The sequence below is a fragment of the Nuphar pumila genome, chromosome 16 (assembly GCF_984573655.1).
Source record: "Nuphar pumila chromosome 16, dmNupPumi1.hap1.1, whole genome shotgun sequence".
Classification (NCBI taxonomy): domain Eukaryota; kingdom Viridiplantae; phylum Streptophyta; class Magnoliopsida; order Nymphaeales; family Nymphaeaceae; genus Nuphar; species Nuphar pumila.
The window spans coordinates 16,338,091-16,363,007 of NC_143264.1; the positions used below are offsets into that span (position 1 = coordinate 16,338,091).

Below are 24,917 nucleotides of genomic sequence, written 5' to 3' on the forward strand. Positions count from 1 at the left end.
TATTGATTCATCACTGCGAAATAAGTTTCAGGATAAGGCCGCTAAGTGCATATTTGTTGGGTATGCGGATGAATACAAAAGCTATCAATGTTATGACCCTACTACAAAACGTATTAGGACCTCCAGAAATGTTTTTGATGAACAAAATTTTCAGATCAATGACTCCGATGAGTTGCCATCTCGAGAATTAGAGGTATATGATCCATGGATGAGCGCAGATCTTGTTGCTAATACAGGAGAATCATGTCAGGCGAATTGTCTTTCCTTCAGCTTGAGCAGAGAGTTGGATGACTCACAGATGCATGTTGAACCATCTTCAGTTGAGCCACCTCCAGTAGAGCCACCTCCAGTAGAACGTTTTTCTGGATAGATATACACCAGGAGGGACAAAAATACAGGGCCGAGGAATGTGGAAAGCATCGCCAATGATCCAGCTCAAAGGTTATCACGCATTAGGCATCCTATTCAACGATGGGTGAGTTATGAGACCTTTTCCCTTGACTTCCAGTTGTTTATGTCTCAACTCACAAAACAGGAGGAACCCACCTGTTTTAATCAAGCCCTTCAATCCCGTCATTGGACTGAAGCTATGAATGAAGAAATGGAAGCACTTCATGAGTGCCAAATTTGGGAAATAGTACCTCGACCGGAAGGAAAGAATGTTGTTGGCTCAAAATGGGTTTATAAAACAAAGTATAAACCCAAAGGTAGTATTGACTGATATAAGGCGCGACTTGTTGCTCGAGGGTTTACACAACAATATGGTGAAGATTACGATGAGACCTTTAGTCCGGTAGTCAAAATGGGTACAATTCGTGTCATCATATCCCTAGCAGTCGATCGAGGATGGAGGCTTAGCCAGATGGATGTTAAAAATGCATTCTTGCATGAAACTTTAAAGGAGGAAGTATATATGGAGCAACCACCTGGATATGCCGAGAAGGACCCTACTGCCTGGGTATGCAAACTAAGGAAATCTTTGTATGAGTTGAAACAGGCGTCTCGTTCTTGGTTTGAAAGTTTCTCTATGCAAATCCAAGGCTATGGTTTTAGAAAATGCTTTTTGGATCACTCGCTCTTTGTTTATCAAAAGACAGACATCGTTATACTTCTTATATATGTTGATGACATTATGATCACTGGGAGTTCAGATAACCATGTGCAAGACGTGAAGCGATTTTTAATGAAAACTTTCAAGATGAAAGATTTAGGGGAGTTGAGGTACTTCCTTGGTGTGGAAGTTGACAAACAACAGGACACATTGACACTCATGCAACAAAAATACACTCTTGATCTTCTGGAAAGAGCCGGGATGACGAATTGCAAACCAGTGAGTACTCTCAGTATATTACATCAAAGGATGAGCTCTGAAAATAGCCATCTTTGTGTCAACCCTACAACGTATAGAAGTCTCGTGGGGATGCTGCAGTATTTGACCTTTACCAGACCTGATATAGTTTATGCTGTTAATCAGGTATCCCAATTTATGCATGCTCCAACGGAAGGTCATATGGAAGCTGTGAAGCGCATTCTACGCTATTTAAAAGGAACTATAGGAGACAGACTTGTTTATCGCAAGAACAATAACCTACATAAAGGGCATGAACTCATCACTTATACAGATGCAGATTGGGCAGGAGATCCAGATGAGAGACGGTCTGTATCTGGATATTATGTATATATTAGACACAATTTAGTGTCCTGGAGCAGCAGAAAACAAAAGGCAGTGGCACGATCAAGTACAGAGGCTGAATACAGGTCAACGGCTACAGGCACGACAGAAGCTACATGGATTAGACACTTATTGAGTGACCTTGGGGAGACACTTATTCGATCATTTCTTCTATGTGATAATCAAAGCGCAATAAACATTGTGTGTAATCTTGTTCAACATAGCAGAACGAAGCATATTGAGATTGATCAACATTTTATACGGCAGAAAGTCGAGATGAAGGAGATAGAACTACGTCATGTTCGAACAGAAGATCAAGTGACAGACTTGTTTACCAAAGGGTTAACAGGACGACAATTTTGGCTATTGAAGAGCAAGTTGTACATGCTTCAAAACCACGTACAACTTGAGGGAGGGTGTTAAAATATAGTATGCGTATGGATCTGGATCCAGATCCATATGCACGTTATATCAAAACACGCAGAATAATGTTTCATTAATGGCAATATTATAATATCATATTACTTATGTTTATATATATGAATTAGGGCTTGGAGGTCGTGTATTCTTCTGCCGCCCCAGCCTTTTTGCTTCTCTCTGTCTTTCTTTCTGTTTCCTGTGCAGGTGATGCGTGAAGAAACCTATCTCACTCATATTCTTTTACCCCCTACTATATTGTTGCCTCAACGATGGCTGCAGATGGCTCCCACCCAAGGGCGGGCCAGACCAAGACAGCTTCAAGCAGTGGCTATGCAGATCCTGTAGGGGCCAACGCGACCTGAGTGCCGACCACATGTCAATGGAATCCGTCAGCATCAACCTCCAGTCGAGCAGTACCGTGACGAGGATGACACTGCCTTGATTGACGATGAAGCCTTCTGGAATGAGTACCCTGCAAGAATGGTGGAACCTCGTCAGCAAAGAGCGTCAGAGCACCCCTCTGAAAAGAAGTCGTCATTATGTATATGCAGGACCCAACCCGATCTACATACTGGATCGGGTCCAGACCCAATCAATGTATAATGTAAATTACAATGTTATTAAGGGGTATTTCTGTACCCTAGAATTACATACTCAATATATTAATAGACTGAAAGGCGCAGCCACAAGGCTCTGACGCCCTTTCTCTGGAATCTCTCTCTCTCTCTCTCTCTATCTCGGTGACAGGTCTGTGTAGAGATCAAGGACCCCTTTCTCACATGGTATCAGAGCAGCGTGATGTCTGGGAGTGAAGAGTTGCCTCGTTTTCATCCTATCAACGTGAAAGTCGACAGGCGCGTGGATCTGACCAAGTCTGGGTGTGAAAAGCTCAATTTTGGTTTCACGGTGACAGGCACGTGAATCTGTGAAAAACTCGACCTCCTGTGTTTCTCGATCACAGGTCGTTCTTCTCTCTTTGTCAACTTATTCACCTTTAATCTGAAATCATACCTCTGTTTTTACTTCAGATCACTGTGGTTCTTCTGTTTTTCTACAATCTGTGCTTCTGAAATCTCTGTTAACCTCTGTTGTTTCGTGGGTTCTGAAATCACTTTTGATCGCATTTTCTGAAATCACATTATTCTTTTTCTGTTTGCCGAGTACAGCCACGTGAAATTGATCCAACACGTGAACTTGTTTCTCCTGCTTTTCTGTTAGCCGAGACATGCTTCTACTATCTGTTAGCCGAGTGCTTTGTTAGTCGAGTGCTCTGTTAGCCGAATCCAGCCACGTGAAATTGATTATCTTTCTGTTAGCGAAGTCCAGCCACATGATTTTGATCAAACACGTGAAGCTGATTAGCCGAGCCCTTTATTTTGTCTCTCATACCTAAGTGTCAGTTCAGGTTTTCTCTCAAATGGATTTCACTCATGCGCAATCATGTCTGTCCTCCAGCTTTCTCGGTCAACTAGTCTCTGAAAAACTGAATAACTCAAACTTCTTAACTTGGAAAAGACAGATCATCCCATTTATAAAGAGTCAGGACCTCTCTGGTCATCTGGATGGATCGGTTCCACCGCCTCCAGAATTCATTTCGCAGGAAAAAGCGGACGATAAAGGAGAACAATCTATTGTTCTTCACAAGAATCCGGAATATGTTGCTTGGATGAAGAGGGATCAATCGCTAGTGGCATACATCACTTCATCTCTCTCACAGGAGGTCCTTGTTGCCCTTCCTAATGATTGTTCGGCCAAGGAACTGTGGGACAAGTTAGTTCAAACATATTCACAAATTTCTGAGGCAAGAATTATGTTTCTTAAGCGAGAGTTTCAAATGCTGAAGAAAGATTCCATGTCTATTATGGAATACCTGAACAAAATAAAAGGCATCACAGACCAACTGGCTATTGTTGGGTGTCTTGTCAGTGAAAAAGATAAAGCTACAAACCTTGAGTGGATTGGGGCCAAACTATCATGTTATGACGACAACCTTACTATGTTTACCAGAACTTCCAAAGTTTGAAGATCTTCGTGCGAAATTATTGCAATATGAAATGACTTTGAAAGGATCTTCTGAAGATTCTCATGGACATTCAGGAACCCAAGATGTGCTAGCTACGGGGAATGAGTTATGGTCGAGGACGAGGAAGTTTCTTTCGAGGAAAGGGAGGCCAAGGGAGAAATACCAATGGAGGTCGAGGTATACTTCCAACACCCAATATAAAAGGACAAAGACCCATTCCCACCTGTTTTCTATGCGACAAGAAAGGGCACATTAAAGCAAATTGTTGGTTTAATCCTTAAAACAAAGGGAAAGTCCCACAAATAGAGGCTAGGAAGGATGGAGAAGTAAAGGAGTTGCTGGCCTTGGCAGGATTGAATATGAACCAAAATGACAAAGGCATTTGGTATGTCGACTTCGGAGCAACTACTCATGTCACGGGTGATGTAGGTAAACTCTTGACTCTTACTCCTTATGTTGGTAAGAATAGCATAGTCACAGGATATGGATCTCATTACTCTATCGCACATATTGGAAATGCCATTATACCCATGTCAAAGTCCTCTCTTAATCTTCCAAGTGTCATCCATGCACCTAATATTCAAAAGAACATTGTTTCTGTCTCAAAACTTGTTGATGATGTTAATGCTTCCGTTGAATTTACTCCCTCTTCTGTTTATGTCAAGGATCTTCGCACGAGGAAGACATTCGCTGAAGGAAAACGATGGGGCAACATGTACATCTTTCAAGAAGATCCTTCCTCTGTTCATTCCGACTATTCATCCTTGAAGCCTCACCAACGTCAATTTTTTTATCCTGATTTTGTGTTTACTATTTCTGAATGTAATAAGCCAAGACTTTGGCATAGTCGTCTTGGCCATTGTGGTCGCCATTTTATTGAAAAACTTGTCTTGAATAATCTCATTCTTAAGTCCAGTCTGAGTTCAGAGGTCATTGATACAAAGTGTTCTAGTTGTCATTTATGTAAGAGTCATGTTTTACCATTTGCTTCCATTAATAAAAGAGCTTCAAGGCCATTTGAGGTCATTTGTTCAGATGTCTGGGGTCCTGCCCCAATTACTTCTCTTTCTGGCAGTAAATATTATCTTATTTTCATTGATAGTTACTCACGTTATACTTGAATATTTTTTATGAAGCACAAATCAGAAGTTTTTGGATTGTTCCAGAGATTTCATTTTTTTGTTCAAAATCATTTCTCTACCAACATTCTTAATTTTCAATGTGATGGAGGAGGTGAATTCTCCTCGAGTGACTTTGTTAGTTTCCTTCAACATAATGGGATAAAGAGAAGAGTGTCTTTTCCGCATACACCTCAACAAAATGGGATTGCTGAGAGGAAGCATCGACATATTGTTGAGACTGCAATGAGCATGATACACGGGAGCAATCTCCCTGTATCATTATGGACTGAGGCTTTTCACTCCACAGTTCATGTGATAAATCGACTCCCATGAGTATCTTAGAAAATAAGTCACCATATTTCTCTCTATTTGGCATACAACCTGATTATCATGAATTACGTGTGTTTGGGTCTGTTTGCTATGTTCACATTGACAACTCACAAAGGCACAAGTTCCAAGATAAAGCCTTAAAATGTAGGTTTATAGGATATGCAGAAGACTACAAAGGGTACAGGTGCTATGATCCCCTGAGTAAGCGTGTTAAAATATCGAGAAATTTAGTTTTTAATGAAATGAACTTTGATGATCAGCCTGCTAATTCAAGCCTTCATGCTGATAACTCAAGCCCCAGCGTTGAGGTATACTACCTATGGTTAAATTCAGAACTCTTTTCCAATGGTAAAGCAAACTGTCCAGCAAACTGCAATCAGAAGGAGACACATGAGGAATCAGCTAATGAAACTCAAACGGAAGAGACTGTTACACAGGACTTGGAGCCAACAAGGTATAAGGGTGTTGTGTACACCCGATGAGAGAAAGAGCCCTCATTCATTCCTTGTACAAGTACGAATCCATCTGATCCCGCTTCACAGATGATGGATATCAGAAGATCGTCACAGATTCAACATCCGCTTGACAGGTGGGTAAGTTATAAAAAAATTTCATTGGATTTTCAGTTATTCTTGACATCCATAAGTAAAGAGGATGAGCCCCTCATGTTTTATCAAGCTACGAGCTCTAGAAGATGGGTAGAAGCAATGAATGAAGAAATGGAGGCCTTACATGAATGTGGGACATGGGAGATTGTACCTAGACCACTAAACAAAAATGTTGTTGGGTCAAAATGGGTGTACAAGATAAAGTATAAACCAAATGGGAGCATCGAAAGGTATAAGGCTAGACTTGTAGCCAAGGGATTCACACAAGAGGAAGGACAAGACTTTGATGAAACTTTTAGTCCTGTAGTTAAAATGGGGATCATTCACATCGTGTTGAGTCTAGCCATTGAACATAGATGGACATTGAGTCAGCTGGATGTAAAAAATGCATTTCTGCATGGGGATTTAAAAAAGGAGATCTACATGGAACAACCTACGAGATGCCAAAAAATATGTATGCAAGTTAAAGAGAGCACTCTATGGTTTGAAACAAGCTTCTCGTTCCTGGTTCGACAGTTTTTCTCTAGAGATACAAAAGCATGACTTCTCTCGGTCCCTTCTGGATCACTCATTATTTATTCACAATGAACAAGGCGTCACTACTCTTCTATTGATATATGTAGATGACATCATCATAAGGAACTGTAAAAGTCACATTGAGCAGGTGAGAAGTTATTAAATTAGAGATTTAAGATGAAAGATTTGGGAGAGCTACGATATTTTCTTGGGGTAGAAGTTGATAAAAGAAGTGATACACTCACACTTACTCAACACAAATACACGTTGGACATCCTCAGCAGAGCAGGCATGACAGATTGTAAGCCGTTAACAACTCCAAGTGTCATTCATCAGAAACTGAGTTCAAAGGAAGGGGATATATATGGAGATCCCACTAAGTATCGCAACTTAGTTGGCATGTTGCAATACCTGACTTTTACTAGACCTGATATAGTGTACTCGGTTAATCAGGTGTCCTAGTTTATGCATGAACCTCATATGTCACATATGGAGGCAGTCAAACTAATACTTCGTTACCTGAAGGGTACAATTGGTGATGGGCTGGTATACAAGAAAAGAGAATTAGATCCAGACGGGGGCCATAAGATCGTCATTTATGCTGATTGGGCGAGTGATCCAGATGAACGGCGATCAATATCCAGTTATTACAGCTTCATTGGATCAAACTTGGTATCCTGGAGCAGTAGAAAACAAAAGGTGGTTGCTAGGTCAAGCACTGAGGCTGAATACAGATCGATGGCTGCTGCCACGACTGAGGCTACATGGATAAGACATCTCCTGACAGAAATGGGAGAACCGATTGCTCGGTCACTGCTACTGTGTGACAATCAAAGTGCCATCAACATGTTTTTCAATCCCATCCATCATAGTCGAGCAAAACATATTGAAATAGATCAACATTTTATTAGGAAAAAGGTTGAAGATAAAGAGATTGAGCCAATGTATGTGCCAAGTGAAGAACAAGTTGCTGACATTCTCACTAAAGGGTTGACAAAGGACAGATTTTGGTTTCTGAAAGGCAAGTTGTTCATGGTTCAGGACCATGCACAACTTGAGGGAGGCTGAAAAGAAGTCGTCATTATGTATATGCAGGACCCGACCCGATCTATATACTGGATCGGGTCCAGACCCAATCAATGTATAATGTAAATTACAATGCTATTAAGGGGTATTTTTGTACCCTAGAATTATATACTCAATATATTAATAGACTGAAAGGCGTAGCCACAAGGCTCTGACGCTCTTTCTTTCTCTCTCTCTCTCTCTCTCTCTCTCTCTCTATCTCGGTGACAGGTCTGTAGAGATCAAGGACCCCTTTCTCACACCCTCCACCTACGGGGTGAAGCTGGACCTTTCAGAGTTCGCGGGACAATTCGGCGCAGATCAGTTCTTCGACTGGGTCTATGTCGTACAGTTTTTCTTCAACTACCACTCTATAGCTGAGCACCGTCGTGTCTCTCTAGCGTCCACTCGATTGAGGGGCCTAGCGCAGACATGGTGGGTTGAGCTACAAAGGTCGATGGGACGGCAATGGCAAGAGCGTGTGCAGACATGAGAAGAGAGGCAGAGATTGATGCAGTCCAAGTTCGTGCCATCGGATCACACTGAGAGAGCCTACAAGGAGTACCTGACCCTGCCTCAAGGCACCCATACCGTGGCGGAGTACAGTGCTGAGTTTCATCGCCTATCCCTGCGAGTGCAGATCGAGGAGATCGCCCGACAGTAGGTCACGAGGTATATCTTTGATTTCTGTCCTGCTATTTCTGATGATTTTAGTTGTGTCACAGTCGAGTCATTGGATTAGGCCAGCAGTTATGCCATGAATGTGGAGGAAAAATTAAAAAGGAGGCAGGAGTATAGAGTTTCTCGGAGCGATCAGACCAGTCGACCCAAGTAGAGTTTCCCAACCAGGGGAGCGAGCTCCCCAAGGAAGGAAGACTTAAAGTTTACCCCAAGAGTAGACACCAACAAGCCTGACCAGTCCAGACCCGCCTATCATACCAGGTCCAAGTCAAAGCCTAGTGAGTTTACCATACGTTGTTTTTTATGTCAAGAGTTAGGACATGTTGCCTCCAAGTGCCCCACCATGACCAAGAACGCCCATTTCATAGAACCCGTGGTTGAGTTATCGTCAGATAGTGAGAGTGAGGGCGAGTCCTCGGTTGAGGGGGAGCATGAAAGAGAAGTTGTAGAGTTCGATGGTAACGTCGAGAATTTATTGTCTATTTGTCATGTCCTAACCGTACCCTGAGAGTCGACCCCCGCAAAATCATTGCAAAATAACATCTTTAGAACCAGGTGCAATTGTGACGGCCATGCATGTGATGTCATCATTGACACTGGAGCTTGTGAAAACATGGTTTCTGAAAACGTTGTGTCCACCCTGAATTTGAAAACGGAAAAACTGGTTCAACCATACAAAATGGCGTGGTTCAAAAGGGGAAATGAAGTTCCTATCACCCAACAATGTCTAGTCAGATTCTCTATAGGAGAGCATTACCACGATGAAGTATGGTGTGATGTGGCCTCTATGCCTGTCATATTCTCTTGGGATGTCCCTGGCAGTTTGATCGTAAGACTATTCACGATGGCCGTAGGAACACGTACCCCTTTATTTTCAAAGGGCATAAAATAATCCTCCTTCCTATCAAGGAGACCGGTTTTTCCACTGTGGATAAGCCCAAGCGAGTTCCCCAGCTTGCGGGCCTATCCCACTGGACTTTCTTGAGTCACTGCAGTGAGGACAATTATTGCTATGCCCTGGTGGCCAAACCGACTATGAGTATGTCTCTACCCGTTCCCACGGAAATCACGCTCTTTGTCGAAGAGTTCCGTGATATCATACCAGACGACCTTCCTGATGGCCTACCTTCGATGAGGGTGGTGCAACATGCCATAGATTTTTTCCCCGGATCGAGTCTACCAAACCTACCCACGTATCGCATGAACCCGTCAGAGCATGCCGAATTGTTGAGACAGGTCCAAGAGCTATTGCAAAAGGGGTTCATTCATGAGAGTGTTAGCCCTTGCGCAGTACCTGCCCTGCTCACTCCCAAGAAAGATGGGTCCATGCGCATGTGTGTCGATAGTAAGGCAATCAATCACATCACTGTCAAATACCGTTTCCCCATTCTCTGGTTGGCTGACATGTTTGATATGCTGGCTGGTGCCTCTATTTTTTCGAAAATCGATTCAAAAGCGGGTACCACCAAATCCGTATCCGGTAAGGGGATGAGTGAAAAATGGCATTCAAGACACGTGATGGATTGTACGAGTGGTTAGTCATGCCCTTCGGGTTATCAAATGCTCCAAGTACTTTCATGAACATGATGACCCAAGTGTTGCGTCCTTGTATCAGACAATTTGTCGTTGTCTATTTTGATGACATTTTAGTTTACAGTTCTTCTTTGTCTAATCATTTGAGGAAAGAGAAACTCTATGCGAATGCCAAAAAATGTGAGCTCATGACGTCAAGCATGGTGTTTTTGGGTTTTATAGTGTCGTCTGATGGAGTGAAGGCTGATCCTGCTAAAGTCCGAGCTATTGTAGAGTGGCCTATCCCGCGGACTATAGGAGAGATCCATAGTTTCCATGGGTTGGCCACCTACCGTCGTTTTGTGAGGAATTTTAGCACCCTCATGGCCCCTATCACAGAGTGCCTAAAGGGTACTAGTTTCCATTGGACCTCAGCCGCGGGCAAAGCTTTCACGCTCATCAAAGAGAAAATGACTAGTGCCCCGTCCTAGCCCTTCCTGATTTTAGCGCAGTTTTTGAGGTTGAGTGCGATGCCTCTAAAGTGGGGATTGGTGTCGTCCTGAGTCAGAACTGCAGGCCTATTGCGTTCTTTAGTGAAAAGTTGACTCAGTCGAGATGCCAATATTCTACTTATGATGTCGAGTTTTATGCCGTTATACAAGCCCTTCGTTATTGGAGGCACTATCTCATTTATAAGGAGTTCGTCTTGTACACGGATCATGAGGCATTGAAGTATTTAAACAGTCAAAAGAAGTTAAGTGCGAGGTACACCAAGTGGGTCAGTTTCTTGCAAGAGTGCACTTTTACGATTTGCCATCAATCCGGCACTTTGAACAAGATAGCTGATGCCCTTAGCAGGAAGGATAGTCTTTTAATGACTATGTCCGTGCAGATCATTGGGTTTGAGCAGTGCAAGGAGTTGTACCCGACGGACCCTGATTTTCAGCAGGTCTGGGAAGGGTGTCTCTCCTCTACCAGCATGGCAGACCCACGATTCATTATACATAACGGTTACCTTTTTCGAGGTAATCAACTCTGTGTGTCAGCATTCCTCTCTTAGGCTTCAGTTGATTTTTGAGTTACACGAAGGGGGACTAGCTGGGCCTTTTGGACACGATAAGACGTTCACACTGTTAGATGAACGCTACTTTTGGTTCAAAATGCGTAAAGACGTTGTCAAGTTTGTCCAGAGTTGTCGAGTGTGTCAAGTGTCCAAGGGTCGACATCAGAATAGCGGTCTGTAATAACCTTAATTTTTAGGCTTTTATTTAAAAATATTATGATATATATTTCATAACAATGTGATTTGGGTCCGGGATCCAAGTCGCGGATCCGGGACCCATAAAGGGGTATTTATGCCTAAATAATTGTGTTATACTAAAATAATATTAATATTAGTAATAAAAGAGAAATATACATAAATACATATGTATATATACATATATATATATATAGCAAACTCGAGGATCCACAGTTGGATCCAACTTGCGGATCCATATTGATGGGGGTTAAAATTTTATGAAATTCAAATCAAATAAAATTTTAAATTTTAAAACTTATCCGAGGATCCACAGTTGGATCCATTCGGATCCAACTTGTGGATCCATATAGATTGGAGTCGGGTCTCGGGTCTCGGGTCCGGACCCGAGCCCCACCCCGTGCCCCTGTAGCAGCTTTGTTTTTTTAAAAGGTAAGGGGCAACCCGATAAGGGTTGCCCGATAAAACCCTAACAGGAAAAGAAAGGGGGCAGGAGGGGGGTTACGCAAGGCGTAACCAACCCCCCCCCCCCCCCCCATCTCGGCAAGAGGGGGGGGGGGGGGGGGCGGCGATAAAAGGAAGGTGGAAGAGGGGGGTCTCACCCTCTTCCCTCGCCTCTCTCTCTCTCTCTCTCTCTCTCTCGTGTGGGCGTGCATCGGAGGGCTGAAGGTCACCGGAAGGTTGCAGCCACCGCAGGCTATGGCAGCCCCGTCTCCTGTTCTTTCCCTTGGGTGCGGCAACCACCGACGCCAGCCCTAGCTGCGGTTCACAGCCAGCAGGGCCATCAACGACCCCCCCTTTCTCTCACGGCAAGCAGTTTCAGCAGCCACCTAACATTGATTCAAAGGTACGAGTGTTCCTTTTGATTTCTAGTGAGAAAGAGGGTGTAGATTTGCTTTCCATGGAATATTTTATGGTAATCATTGGGGAGAGGCAGATTTGGGGGTTTGATGTGCCAGATACCCCAAATCGGCAATTTTAGGGATTTCAGTCCGCTGATTGATGGAGTTTTGGGTTGTTGAACTATGACTCTAAGTCCTTTTGGAGGGAGATCTACCCATACACGATTCTTTTGAATAAGCCTCTGTTTATTAATTGGCGTAGGTATTATGTCTTCTGGTGAATTCCATCTAGATAAAGCTTTGCATGTTTAATAGTCGATCGATGTTGCTGTGAAACCTCTGTAGTCTTAATAAGTATTGGAATAGGCTTAACGCTTGCTATATATCGAAGTCTGGAAATTTTTTGGACTAATTTCTGAAAGTACATATTCTTTTGTGTTATGTTTTGAGGTTAATGAAAACTAAGATAAATTGTAGACATGCTGAATGGTACACTCCTGTGATCAGATATCAATTCTAAAAGAAAATTTTAATTGTTAATATGTAAATAGGTTTTTGGATCCTACATGTTTCCACTCTGTTTTTGGTTGTTTATGCTTCTTTTTACTTGTTGTTGCGTTTCAGAATTTGAATCCAGAATCTGCCCAAACCCAGATTCACATTTGGTTTGTAGTGTTCAGAGGAGAGTTTCAACTCTACTTACCTGTTAGCGTTATGTTTCTTTTATTTTTCCTATGTTTGTTGCCCCCATTTCGTTTTCAGGGTTGAACTAGTTCTCTTATATGAGTAATACTTATAGTGCATACAGGCTAAGCTCGGAGGCGTATTACATCTATAGTTTTGATACTCGCTGAACCTGAGATTTTATTTTATTAGAACTAAAACTTGAAATACATATTTATCTGAGTTCTCATTTACAAAACTTGGGTTACTGTATTTAACAACTAGACTTAAACCAAATCAAATTGGGTCGGCTGGGCAATACCCAGTCCCTGTGAGGTCTGGCAGCACTTGCCAAAGTGTTGGCAGCCCCCATCTGTAACAATATATATATATATCTATATATATGAAAGGTTTTGTTAAGGTGGGCTGGCTGTCAGGCCAGCCGAATTTGGCTGGCTTGACAGGCCGAGCCTGGTGGTTGTGGAGCCTCATCCAAGTGCATTGGCTGGGTCATTGCTTCTCAAATAAGACTACATTATACCTGTGTTAGTCCAGCTTTGCATGGTTATATTGTTTTTTTTTATATACTCATGTGTAAGTGGTCATTTGCTTCATAATTGTTAAATTTCTTAGTAGCATAATTGATTAATGTCATGCATCCTGTCATACCTATTTACAAGGTGATTAAGAGGCATATGGACGTGCAAAGATTGTTAGACATACACCCATCTGTATGACACAAACGTTATGGGTGTTATCCTAATTTAGCTAAACATGTAAATGTTTTCGGTGGTTATCGTACAGGCTGTTTTCCAAGGCTTAAACTAAGTATTATAGGCTGAGTTAAATTAGCTTGTGTAAGGTTTAGTTCTTCTTGAAATTTTCATATTTATGCTTACCTGATATTCAGACCTATGTGTGTAAGAGCATGATATGTTTTGTTTTCCTGCATTTCGCACATTAAGCTAAAATCAAAGTATTTGCTGCAAAGCTACATTTTATGCATATCGTACACTAACTTGATGTATTGACACGTGCACCACCACTTGAAGGTTCATATGCTGATTAAGATGTGTAATTTCATCAAAGTATGAATGTGACAAGAACAAGTATGTTAAAGCATGCATTGACATGAATGCATAGGCTAAATAAAATCATACATGGGATATGAGCATGTGTATGAAATGAAAGCATAGAAAAGAATTCATAATGACCTGTTATTCATGATTTTTGCATGTCAATGCATTGATAATCAAATGGATCATCAGGAGGCTGGGTGAGCCTCGTGAACCAATTGTTCTCTGTTTTAGTTATTTTGATGCATTGCAACAAATCAAATGTAATATTATTGTTTTACCGCACTGTTCTATGTTGTCACGGGCGGTGGTCCCGTGAAAAGCTTAGCATGCTGATGTGCAAGCTTATGTTATTAATTCTGCATGTAAATTTGCAAATGTAAAAGAAATGAATTAATAACCAGATAAAAAAAAATAAAGAACAGTGTAATTCACTTTCTCCTTGATGTCCCTGCTTTAGCGTGGGAATCTTGGATATTGCGGTTTAGGGAAAACCGTGAGGATACAAAAACTCCGTGTGCGTTTTGTTGCCCCTGAACCTGATATTGAGGTTCTTCTCCTGGCCACGGTTTTAGGGAGAATCCGCCACTTTACCCGGGAGTGGTGTGTTAGTCACAGCTGTGAGTTTGTTTTGGTATACCAAGAAAGTGGCGCCAGTGGATGCTGTTTTCCCTGGTGTCCTCGACTTTGGATGCTGTTTTCCAAGGTTCCGATGGATGGTGTTGTTTCCTGATATCGGTCGAGGGCTAAGTGTGGAATCCGGTAATAAAATACAAATTGTGTGTTAAGCTACCTCGGGAACCCTACTTGACCTCGGGGACTGTACCTGTTTGGTGTATCCGCGGGCAATGGTAAATTAAAAAGCGGAAATTAAAGATTGTGTGCATTTAATAGGACATGCATATGGAAAGCGGGGAGCTTAAATGAAAGATAATAAGGGTTCATGCATTGCACATAAATCATGCATATTTTTGCTATGCATTAGTTCATGCACGTTTACCTGTTTACTTGGTTGTTATATATTGATCATTGCATGATATTGATCTCTTTGCATTTAATTGTTTTATTGATTAAATTATAATCATTGTTACTTACTTAGTGTTCCCTCATGCCTAATGTTTATTTTATTGTTGCATGAATGGTTAATTGCCTTATAATTTGGTTATAATTGTATCCTTCTAAAATATTACATGAATCTTATTTATGCTCTTTTTCTTATTTGATTCATTAGGGAAACCTGTACGCAGAATTCTTCGGATTTCTGACCCTCTTCTTTTATTGGTTTTTCCCAGACGCAGGTGATCAGTGAAATGGACTCGCTTCTGAGGAGATACGAGGGTCACATTTGTTTCAGACGGCTTCACTTACGGACAGAGTGACTCTACTGTTATTTTCTTTTAGTTCTTATTTACTGCAAGTTGTTATTTCACTTTTGACATTGAATATGACTCTTTTGATTCATTAATAAAAGTGTTCAGTTGGTTGGTTATGAATGATAAATGTAAGTTGGTTTGTGGTGTGTGGTTATCCAACTGAAATTGGAACTGTATGGACCCCAGGTCTCTGGGAAGTTTTCCGCAACTCTTAGAAAAAAAATCTGCAATTTTCAAAGGTATGAGTTGGGGTCGTTACACGGTCTGTATACTCCTTTGCCCATCCCTGAGCGACCTTGGGAACACGTCTTTATGGATTTTATTGTGGGTCTTTCCAGGACCTCGCGTCATTTTGACTCCATCTTAGTTGTGGTTGACTGGTTTTCCAAAATGGCTATCTTTGTCCCGTAAAAGCGAATCACTGCCGCCTCTTTAGTAGCCTCGTACTACTTCAAGGATGTGGCCTGTTTCCATGGGTTGCCTCACTCGATCACCTCAGATCGTGACACTCGCTTTATGAGTCATTTTTGGAAATCATTGTGGGCTTTATTGAAAACCAAGCTCCAGTTCAGTAGTGCATACCACCCGCAAACCGATGGCCAAACAGAAGTCGTGAACCGCACTTTAGGGAACCTACTGAGGAGTCTCGTGGGGGAGAATGTCAAGACATGGGACCTAGTCTTGCCACAAGCCGAGTTTGCCTACAATAGTTCCATCAACCGGTCCACAGGCAAGTCTCATTTTCAAGTGGTTTATGGGCGTTCACCAACACATCTGGTAGATCTAGCACCCGTGACTAGCCTCCAAGACCCAGCCCTAGACGCGTTTGATGCTGTTGAGTACATGCGTGATATGCACCGACAGGTCCGAGCCAAACTTGTTGAAAATTACAAAGCTTACAAAGCTTTTGTGGATTAAGGTTGTCGTGATGTTTAGTTTCAAGTAGGTCAGTTAGTATGAGTTTACCTGCGTCTTGAGCGTTTCCCAGTGGGTACTTATGGTAAGTTGAGTTCTAAGAAACATGACCAGATCCTCCAGCGATTGGGTCCGAATGCCTACCTCCTTGAACTGCCCGACGATTGGCACATTTCACCTATCTTCAATGTGTCTGATCTATATGCTTATTGTGGTGACAATAAGTTGTCAGAGCCGAGCCGACTTCTTTCCAACCAGGGGAGAATGATGCAGAGCAGGACTCGGCCGGGCTGGGCCTATACAGAGTGACCCGGGCATGGCTAGGGATCTCGACACCAATGGGATGGACGATCGGACCCAGATGATGGATCTGATCGCGAGTCCGGTACCACGATGTAGGGACATGCCCCTGCGCACCTATTCCAGGCGAGCGAAGGTCTGAAGCGGCACCGCACTTCGACAATGTCCCAGATCCATCAACAGAGTGGAGCTTTCTCGGGTCCAGGGACTGGATTCGAGACCCAGTTCTCTTTGTGCCCTACTAATACCCTGCTTTAGGGTTACATAGAGGGGGGAAGATTGATTTTTTGGAAGTCTTCGGTTCTCTGTCACGTTCAGCTGCAACAGTCTTTTCATTTTGCCTTTCTTTTCTTTCCAGTCGCCAGTTCCATTTCCTAGTTTTTTTTTGCCATTATTCATTGTAGTTCTTTATATTTTTTTAATAAACCATTAAGGTGGATCGATTGAATCGCACCCCCCCCCCCCCTTGCTTCAGTGTTTTCCCTTAAGTCATTTGTTTCTGCACGACTGATCGTGCGTTGAAAGATCAACATTAACGTCGGAACTTCGATCTCTCGCTGCATCAATATTTCATAAACTTGGTTATTTTGCTTATGTTTATGTAATATGAAAGTATGAGTCTTGTGGCATTGTTCTTGTGAGATATGCATGCAATATTATCTATGATTCTATATTAGTTGATGTTTGATGATGTCTTATATAGCGCATAGAGACATAAATGTGATTTTATGGTTGTATTTTGTGTAATTCATCATTGTTACACGTGTTATAATTTTTTTTAGATTTTTTGCTATTTTTTTTCTGATTTTTCTTGATTCTTTTTTGGATTTTTTTTATTAAAAATTTATGATACGTTTACGATACAATACAATACGATACGGTGTTACTTTGGGCCCGACCAATATGGGTAATGACGCGATACTTACAACCTTGACACAAATCAAAAGCAATTGCAAAATCTAGAATCATTTTTCCTATCTCATTCTTATCTTCAAAGTCATATCCTTCATGTATTCTTTCAAATCCATTCTTTATCTTTTATATTTGTTCATTCAAATCTCTTTAGATAAATATGGTTTCATTCTCTAGAATTTGTTGAATTGCTTCTTCTGTCAAGTTTTAAAAATCTTGGCTGACACTTTCACTTAGTCCTAGTTGAGGTGCATAAATGCTACTAAGTTTAACTATCTAGAAAAAAGTTGTACATAATGGTCTTAGACTTACAAACTTGAGGGGGAATTTATATGCCCACTGAGATTAATTCCAACCTTAAATGGTAATTTCATAACATGTACTAATGACGAGACTTGTGTAATATTAAAACCATGCTTGATGGCACCCTAAGTCACACGGACTCCGCTAAAAGGTCGACGCTCCCGCGTTGACACGCCCCGACACGGGTGCGGCTTCGGACACGGGGTGGACACGGTCAACTAAGTGTCGGACTCGGTCAACACATCGGAGCCGAGTCTGTCCACATTTTAGACTCGGTCAACTTTGATTGAGTCTATTTTTGTCCATTTATTTTGGTAAGTTTGTGTTGTTACTTCAATAAAATTACTTTTTTATTTTTGCTTTAAAATTTACAATCTTATTATATATATATATATATATATATATATATATATATAGCCGTGTCCCTGTGTCCAAAATTTTTGAAATTGCTCCGCACCCGTACCCGTATCCGCACCCATGTGACATAGATGGCACCTAATAATCATGTTATTATAATGAAAGTACAAAGTGGGTGTAATTGTTATTAATCCTAATCAAGATATGATATATTAATGTTTTTATGTGCCACTCCGAATGTTGGGATCATTTAGGGTGAGTGTCTCTTTCTTTCATGTTTGGCATATCTTCTATCTTCTTTTCCAAGCCATTAAGCTGCACTTCGAGAAGACAAGCTCATCAGTTAATTTTTAGCTTTTTAATTCAGTGTGAAGATGTTACTTTGCCAGTATAAGGAAAAGCATGAGATTTGTAGTACCTTAAAAGTTTTCTTTTTGTTTAGTTGCACCAGTTGATGCCATCTATTATCACCTGCTTGGTTGCCAAAAAGCTGGGGAATAGATTTGCAGATAACCACTGGGAGCTTAGAGATTTTACAGCAAATATGGTTTCTTCAATATGCAAGAGGTTAGAACTTATGAGACACCTAGTTCTATGGCTTATGCTACTTCATGGCTTCATGTTGGTTCATGATATTTGGGTGCTTCAGTGATTCTTTTTCATGGAACTATGCTAGTTTTCATTCAGGCAATTTTATGGTTATATAGACCTTATCAATCATTGCATTTGTCAATGATTTTGCTTAAGGTCTATATTAGAGATGCAATTTGATTTATTCGTCATGAAAAAAATATTCAGCTGTAAAAAATGCAACCGTGATGTTAGAAGGCCATGTTTGCTCGCTTCAATTTGTCAATAACAGTGATCTCATTGTGAGATTCTTTTCAAATATGTCTTCCGTTCTCTGTATGTCAAAACAAATGTCCACGTTGTATACTTGTTTGGCACATCATTTAAAGAGAAGACCTAATTTTGGCATGCTTGATTTGGTCTCCACTTTGAGGATTACCTTTGGTTTTAGATGACATCTGGTGAAGGTGTAACCATAGCAAAGACCAAACTTCCAATTCTCTTAATCATTTGTCCACCTTACTCAGCCCTTCCCCTAAGGAGTTGTTGTGTAAGGGTGCATGATGACCATCTCTTTTATCCACTTCACATTGATATGGATCAAGGTCAATCCCCATCAAATCTAACTAATAAACTCTGAGATTTAGATTCAAGTTTGAATTTTCATTGAGGTCGGCTCAAGACATCCTCTACGATATCTGAGCTTGAATTTATGAGGCTGAATCTGACCTTGACCATATATATCATGTTATGCAGTCTTTTTCACATATTGAACTGCTAGTACAGTCCTATTAAAAAACCTACTCTGACCTTGACTATATAAAACATGTTATGCAATCTTTTTCACATATTAAACTGCCAGTACAGTTTCTTTTGTACATTGTTTGTTACGGAGCTCACCTGAAACTGAATCCTATAAACGTCACAGGCATTGGCATCCAGTTGTGGCAGTACTGTCACAAGGATACTCCATTTCTGTTATTACCATATCCCTCACATACTATACTTAATGGAAAACTTCATGAAAATGATCTGGTATCCATGTTAAGATGGGTGTTAAAGCAATCAACAGTTATCTGTTGCTGGTATCCATGTTAAGGTGGGTGTTAAAGCAATCAACAGTTATCTGTTGCTGGGGATTAGACACGGGTAACAACTGAGAAAGAAAGCAAAAATCAAGTATGATAAAATAAAAGAGGAGAGAGGAAGAGAAATGAAAATAAACAGTCAATCTAAGATAAACCACATCAGGAGCTTTCATGTGCAAATCAATGGCAAGTAATGTTGTAATTTGTTATTGGTTTTCAAATGATGCAAAGTTATGGTTGTTGAAAGCAAATTGTATCAAGCTGTGGTAAAAATATGCAAAAACGAGATGCACAAATTTTTGAATCACTCCAAGGGTTGACCATGCCATTACACTATGCCATTTGTAAGCATCATGCTTAGGATGCTCTTGCTTCAAAATACAAGGAAAAAAAACTTAATTCTCATCCAATAATCAAACTTATATTGACTCAAATTGAAACCTGAAACTATTTATATTTGTTATGTGGACCTTGGATTTTGGCTACCACTAAATAACTCTTGAACAGTGTTCAACTGAAACAAATAAAACAAGAATTAAAACCAGAGTTACCGGAAGCGCGTAGGTAAAAGGGGAAGCGCGAAACGTCACGCTTCCGAAGCGTGAGGGGAAACGTCCCCCTTTTTGGGGAAGTGCGCTTCCCCCACGCTTCCCCCTCGCTTCCGGTTCGCTTCCGAGACGGTTCAGAATTTTTTTCTAAGTAGTCCCACGCTTCCCCGCTTCCTAAATTTTTGAAAGTGCCTCGCTTCCTACTCCCGCTTCCCGTATCGCTTCCCGCTCCCGCTTCCTCGACTGGTAACTCTGATTAAAACTAAACAAATAGAAACTAAATCGCTATAATTGAGTTAAACTAGAAACCGATGACTTTGAATTGAGACTATAATGGAATAAAAAACAACAAAAAACTCAAAATTGGGTCGCACCATGTCTTGAACATATTTGCAAACTAGTCTCCGTAAAGCGCAACTGTTGTAGTGTCACAAGTATGTATCTTGACTTTCCTGGATCTAGTTGGATCATAGTTTTCATTGACTCTCCAGCTTGAATTGTTTCATTCCCAAACCTGATCTAACTTTGGAAGGACTTGAATAAGTTTGGATTAATTCTATGGAGTTCCTCGCATGTAATGTATGTATTATTTTAAATAGGTCATTCCTTCCACTCAGTTAAATACTTGATTAATCACAATCTCATCAAAGACATCCTCATCTTCAAGGAGATTTATATGACAAGATAGGTCCAATGTAGAAGAGATTGTGGATGGGTCATATGTGTTGTGGACAAGGTATTTTACATTAAAATCAAAGTTAGAAGGTCAGGACATGTGAATTATATATGGTTCTCCAAGCAACTCAACATGTCCAATGCCTGATACTTGGAGCTTCTTACTATTCGAGCTATAGAAGGAACGATGCAAGAGAGAAGATGAGGAAAACCCTTAGAAGACTTCATTGAGAAAGTATGAGAGCTTACAACCAATATAGGGATCGACCCCTTTTCTGTAACAAATTAATAATAATTAGACACTAATGGACCTCTTACTTTGACTTCTATTCTAGAGTTACACTAAAGTACATAAATGCCCTTATAATTACATGTATGTACATGAGATAAGAAAATATACATATTTCAACACTTCCCCTCAAGCTTTGAGATAATGCAAATGGGATCATTCCAAGTTTAGAGAGGAATGCTCTAAAGTGCTTCTAGGGGGTGATGCTCCCCCTTCTAGATAGATATGAGGTGGTAGAACTCCACCCCATCATAACTACTTTATATATATATATATATATATATATATATATATATATATATATATATATATATATATATATATATATATATATATATATATATATATATATATATATATATATGTTAAAGTTTTAAATTCATTTTTTTTAAAAGTTATGGACGGATTATAGGTTTGGGTTGGAACCACGATCCAAATCCATTTGGATTTCAGCCCATTCATGGGTACTGGTCAATATGGATTTGGGAGTAGGTCCAAATCCATATTGACGTCAACCTCTCTCTCTCTCTCTCTCTCTCTCTCTCTCTCTCTCTCTCTCTCTATATATATATATATATATATATATATATATATATATAGGTCGACTCCGATCTAATTGAAAAAGACCCAAAATAGAGGTCGGTCTAATTTAAAAAAATGCATTTTTTGGACCAACCCATATCCAAAATCACCAAATCAGATCTCCTACTAGATCTACGTTTCATAACGGATCTAATTAGGGTCTTAGTTCCATTTAACTCTTGAATTTCGCCTGAATTTAACCTAATTTTAGCTTGAATTTAACTAGAATTTTGCTCGAATTTAAAAGTCAAAATAAATAAAATTTGCAGGTGTTACATTTAATATATGGATCTCGTCAATGGGCACTAGACCAGGTCCAGACCCACATTGATGTTAGCCCATATATAATTTATTATTTTTTATTTTAGACATATAAATATAATTATTTAATTAAAATTTGTATTTTTGAACATATAGAAAAATTATGAGATATTACATAGAGCCACTCTCTGTTGTTTCTTTCTCTTCAATGAAATCAATGAACTCTTAGAAAACACATAAAATGTAGATATAGATAGTAGTAGAGCCCCCAAAATCAACATCATAATAGACTCTAAGCTCACAAGAAGTAGAAGAACATCCCGTAGTGCAGTGTCTCTGACATATCTGATTATCCTCAATAGACCAACAAGATACACTAATCTTGGTGTACTCATGAACTGGCTAATTGCATGAACAACATAAGAACTAAGTCACAGGGATTCGGCTAGCGGGGTGTTGCACCCGCGCCGACGCGACGCGACTCGACGCAGGTGCGGGTGCGGCACCAGGTGCGGTCAACCCGACCCTGGGTGCGTTGACCACACCCAGGGTCATTTTAGTCCATTTTTTGGATTTTTTTTTTTAAATTTGCCCTATGAAATGGGCTGCGGACCCGCGCCGGGGGGAGCCCTCGGACCCCCTTTCCTGCAAGGACAAAAACTATGAATCAGGCTCCACAACTCATCATGGACAGATCTTCTCTTTGAGAAAGAAATCTCTCACCGCCTCAGAAATGTCTTTAGATACAATAGACCAGAATGAAGTAAAGAAGTTATCTGGGTATCCATCTAAACTTGGGGCGCTATCTCCATCAAGAATAAAGACCACCTTAACCACTTCCTCTTCCAACCCCATGGATCTGGACAACCTTTAAAAGGGTTACGATTGATGTAGCCCCTGACAAATAACTTGAAGAAATAATTTGAGGCCTCTCAAAAAATACTCTCTTCCCACCACATAAGATTCGTCCTCCCTCTGATGTCAGTTCATCTGTTTATGCTACGTATTGCGGTTTGTCATAAGGTGGAAGAGTTGGGATGATCTGAACATCCAATGGTCATTAACGAAGCAACAATCGATCCTACTGGCGTGATAGTTAGGACCAACTTGCTTGTTATGCCAAGTAAAACAGGAAGACCCATAATCAATCTCTATCAGTCCTGCTAAGTCTATGAAATCATTGAATTCATTGGCACCCATATGATAGGTAGTCAAATCCCAACATTTAGAAATATGTTTGGTAACCTTCTAATCACTAATGAGCAATCATGGATGCGGGACCCGCTCCAGGGGGAACCCTCGGACCCCCCTTCTATATATATATATATTACATTTTTTCCCCTGCCTCACCCCCGCACCCCGCACCCAAGGTTTTTGAAAGTGCCGCACCCCTGCACCCCCGCACCCGCACCCATGTGACATAGCATAAGAAATATTTGGCCTGGTTATGGTTAGGTATATTAGACTACCAACCAATTGCTTGTATATAACTGGATCATCTAATTCTTCTCCATGTGCTCTTAATTTTGCGTTGGCTTCCATAGGAGAATCCACTCTCTTAGTATCATCAACAAGTCTTGCTTTTGACACTAATTCAGTAACATGCTTATGCTGGGCCAAATAGATTCCCCGTCTTGAGTATGCTACCTCAAGACCCAAAAAATATTTTAGGATTCTCAGATCCTTCGTTTCAAATACATTGGCCAACTTTATTTTTGTGACTTCAATCTTCTGAACATCATCCCCTATAACAATCATATCATCTACATATAAAAGAAGTTTACATTTACATTGGTTAGATGGTGACACAAAAATGTTGGATCATGATGACTTTGCTCGAATCCTAATGATTTTACTGTTGAACTAAATTTCTGAGACCACGCTCGTAGAGCTTGTTTGAGACCATATAATGCTCTCTTTAGCTTGCATCTCTTCTTTTAGGATCAGTATATCCTTGAGGAAGCTCCATGTAGACTTCTTCTAAATCTCCATTTAAGAGCATTTTTCATACTAACTACCATAAACTCCAATACTTAAGAGTAACCACTGCGAGCAAAGTTCTAATAGATGTCATGTGTGCCACATGAGCAAATGTTTATGCGAAATCAATGTCATACTATTGATTATATCCCTTAGCTACTAATATGGCTTTATACCTCTCAATTGAACCATCTGTCTTAGTCTTAATTTTATAAACACATTTTCATCCCACTACATTTTTTTCAAGGTGATAGTTTTACAAGCTCCCAAGTTTGCATTTGTTCCAAAGCACTCAACCATTCGGCCTTTGTCCTCTGCCATTCTTCTTTATAAACTACCTCTACATAAGAACTGGACTTGACATAGGAATGGATTAGGACTAAAAATGCGCGATGCTTTGGAGCGAAAGTCTCATAAGAAACAAAACAAGTGGGAGGAACCGAAACACGAGAACTACAGCATACCTGAATAGTAGGAGGGGCGACTTGAATTGCATCAACAGAATCAACTGGGAGAGAATCAAAATTGGTTTGTAATGGTTCAATTTCTTCCAAAAGAGATGAGGTTCATAGCAAGTGTGGGAACATGACGAACATGAGAAACATTCAATTTCTTTTCAGGATGAGTAGGGGTAACGGATCCACTTAAAGATAGGGCTAGAAGGGCTATCTACAGTAAGAATAGAGCCACTACAGGGAGCACAGTTGGCTAGAATGGATTCATGAGCTATCATGTGACGTGAGGCCCCTAAATCTATTAGCCAATCAGTAGAACTATCTAAAAGAGTTGCTGAATCTCCTACTGAATATGCTCAAGAGCCTTAGTTTGGACCCTTGACAAGACATCTGAAGTGCTACTCAAAGTAGGTGAGGATGGCTGATCACCACTAATAGCTTGCACCTTTTTAAGCTTCGCAATGCCTTCACTAGAAGAGACTACGAAAGCTCCCATCTGGTTGGACCCCTGACAAGACATCT

General features: G+C 40.6%; 1 protein-coding gene across 1 annotated transcript in view; it reads left to right on the plus strand.

The window, feature by feature from the left end:
- LOC149813023 (transcription initiation factor TFIID subunit 6-like) overlaps nt 1-24,917 on the plus strand; it is a 124,046-nt gene that overhangs the window by 93,139 nt on the left and 5,990 nt on the right. The window contains exon 8 of the mRNA XM_089991927.1: nt 18,390-18,514. Within this exon, the coding sequence (XP_089848053.1) occupies nt 18,390-18,514 (125 nt within the window). The remainder of the gene's footprint in view (nt 1-18,389; nt 18,515-24,917) is intronic.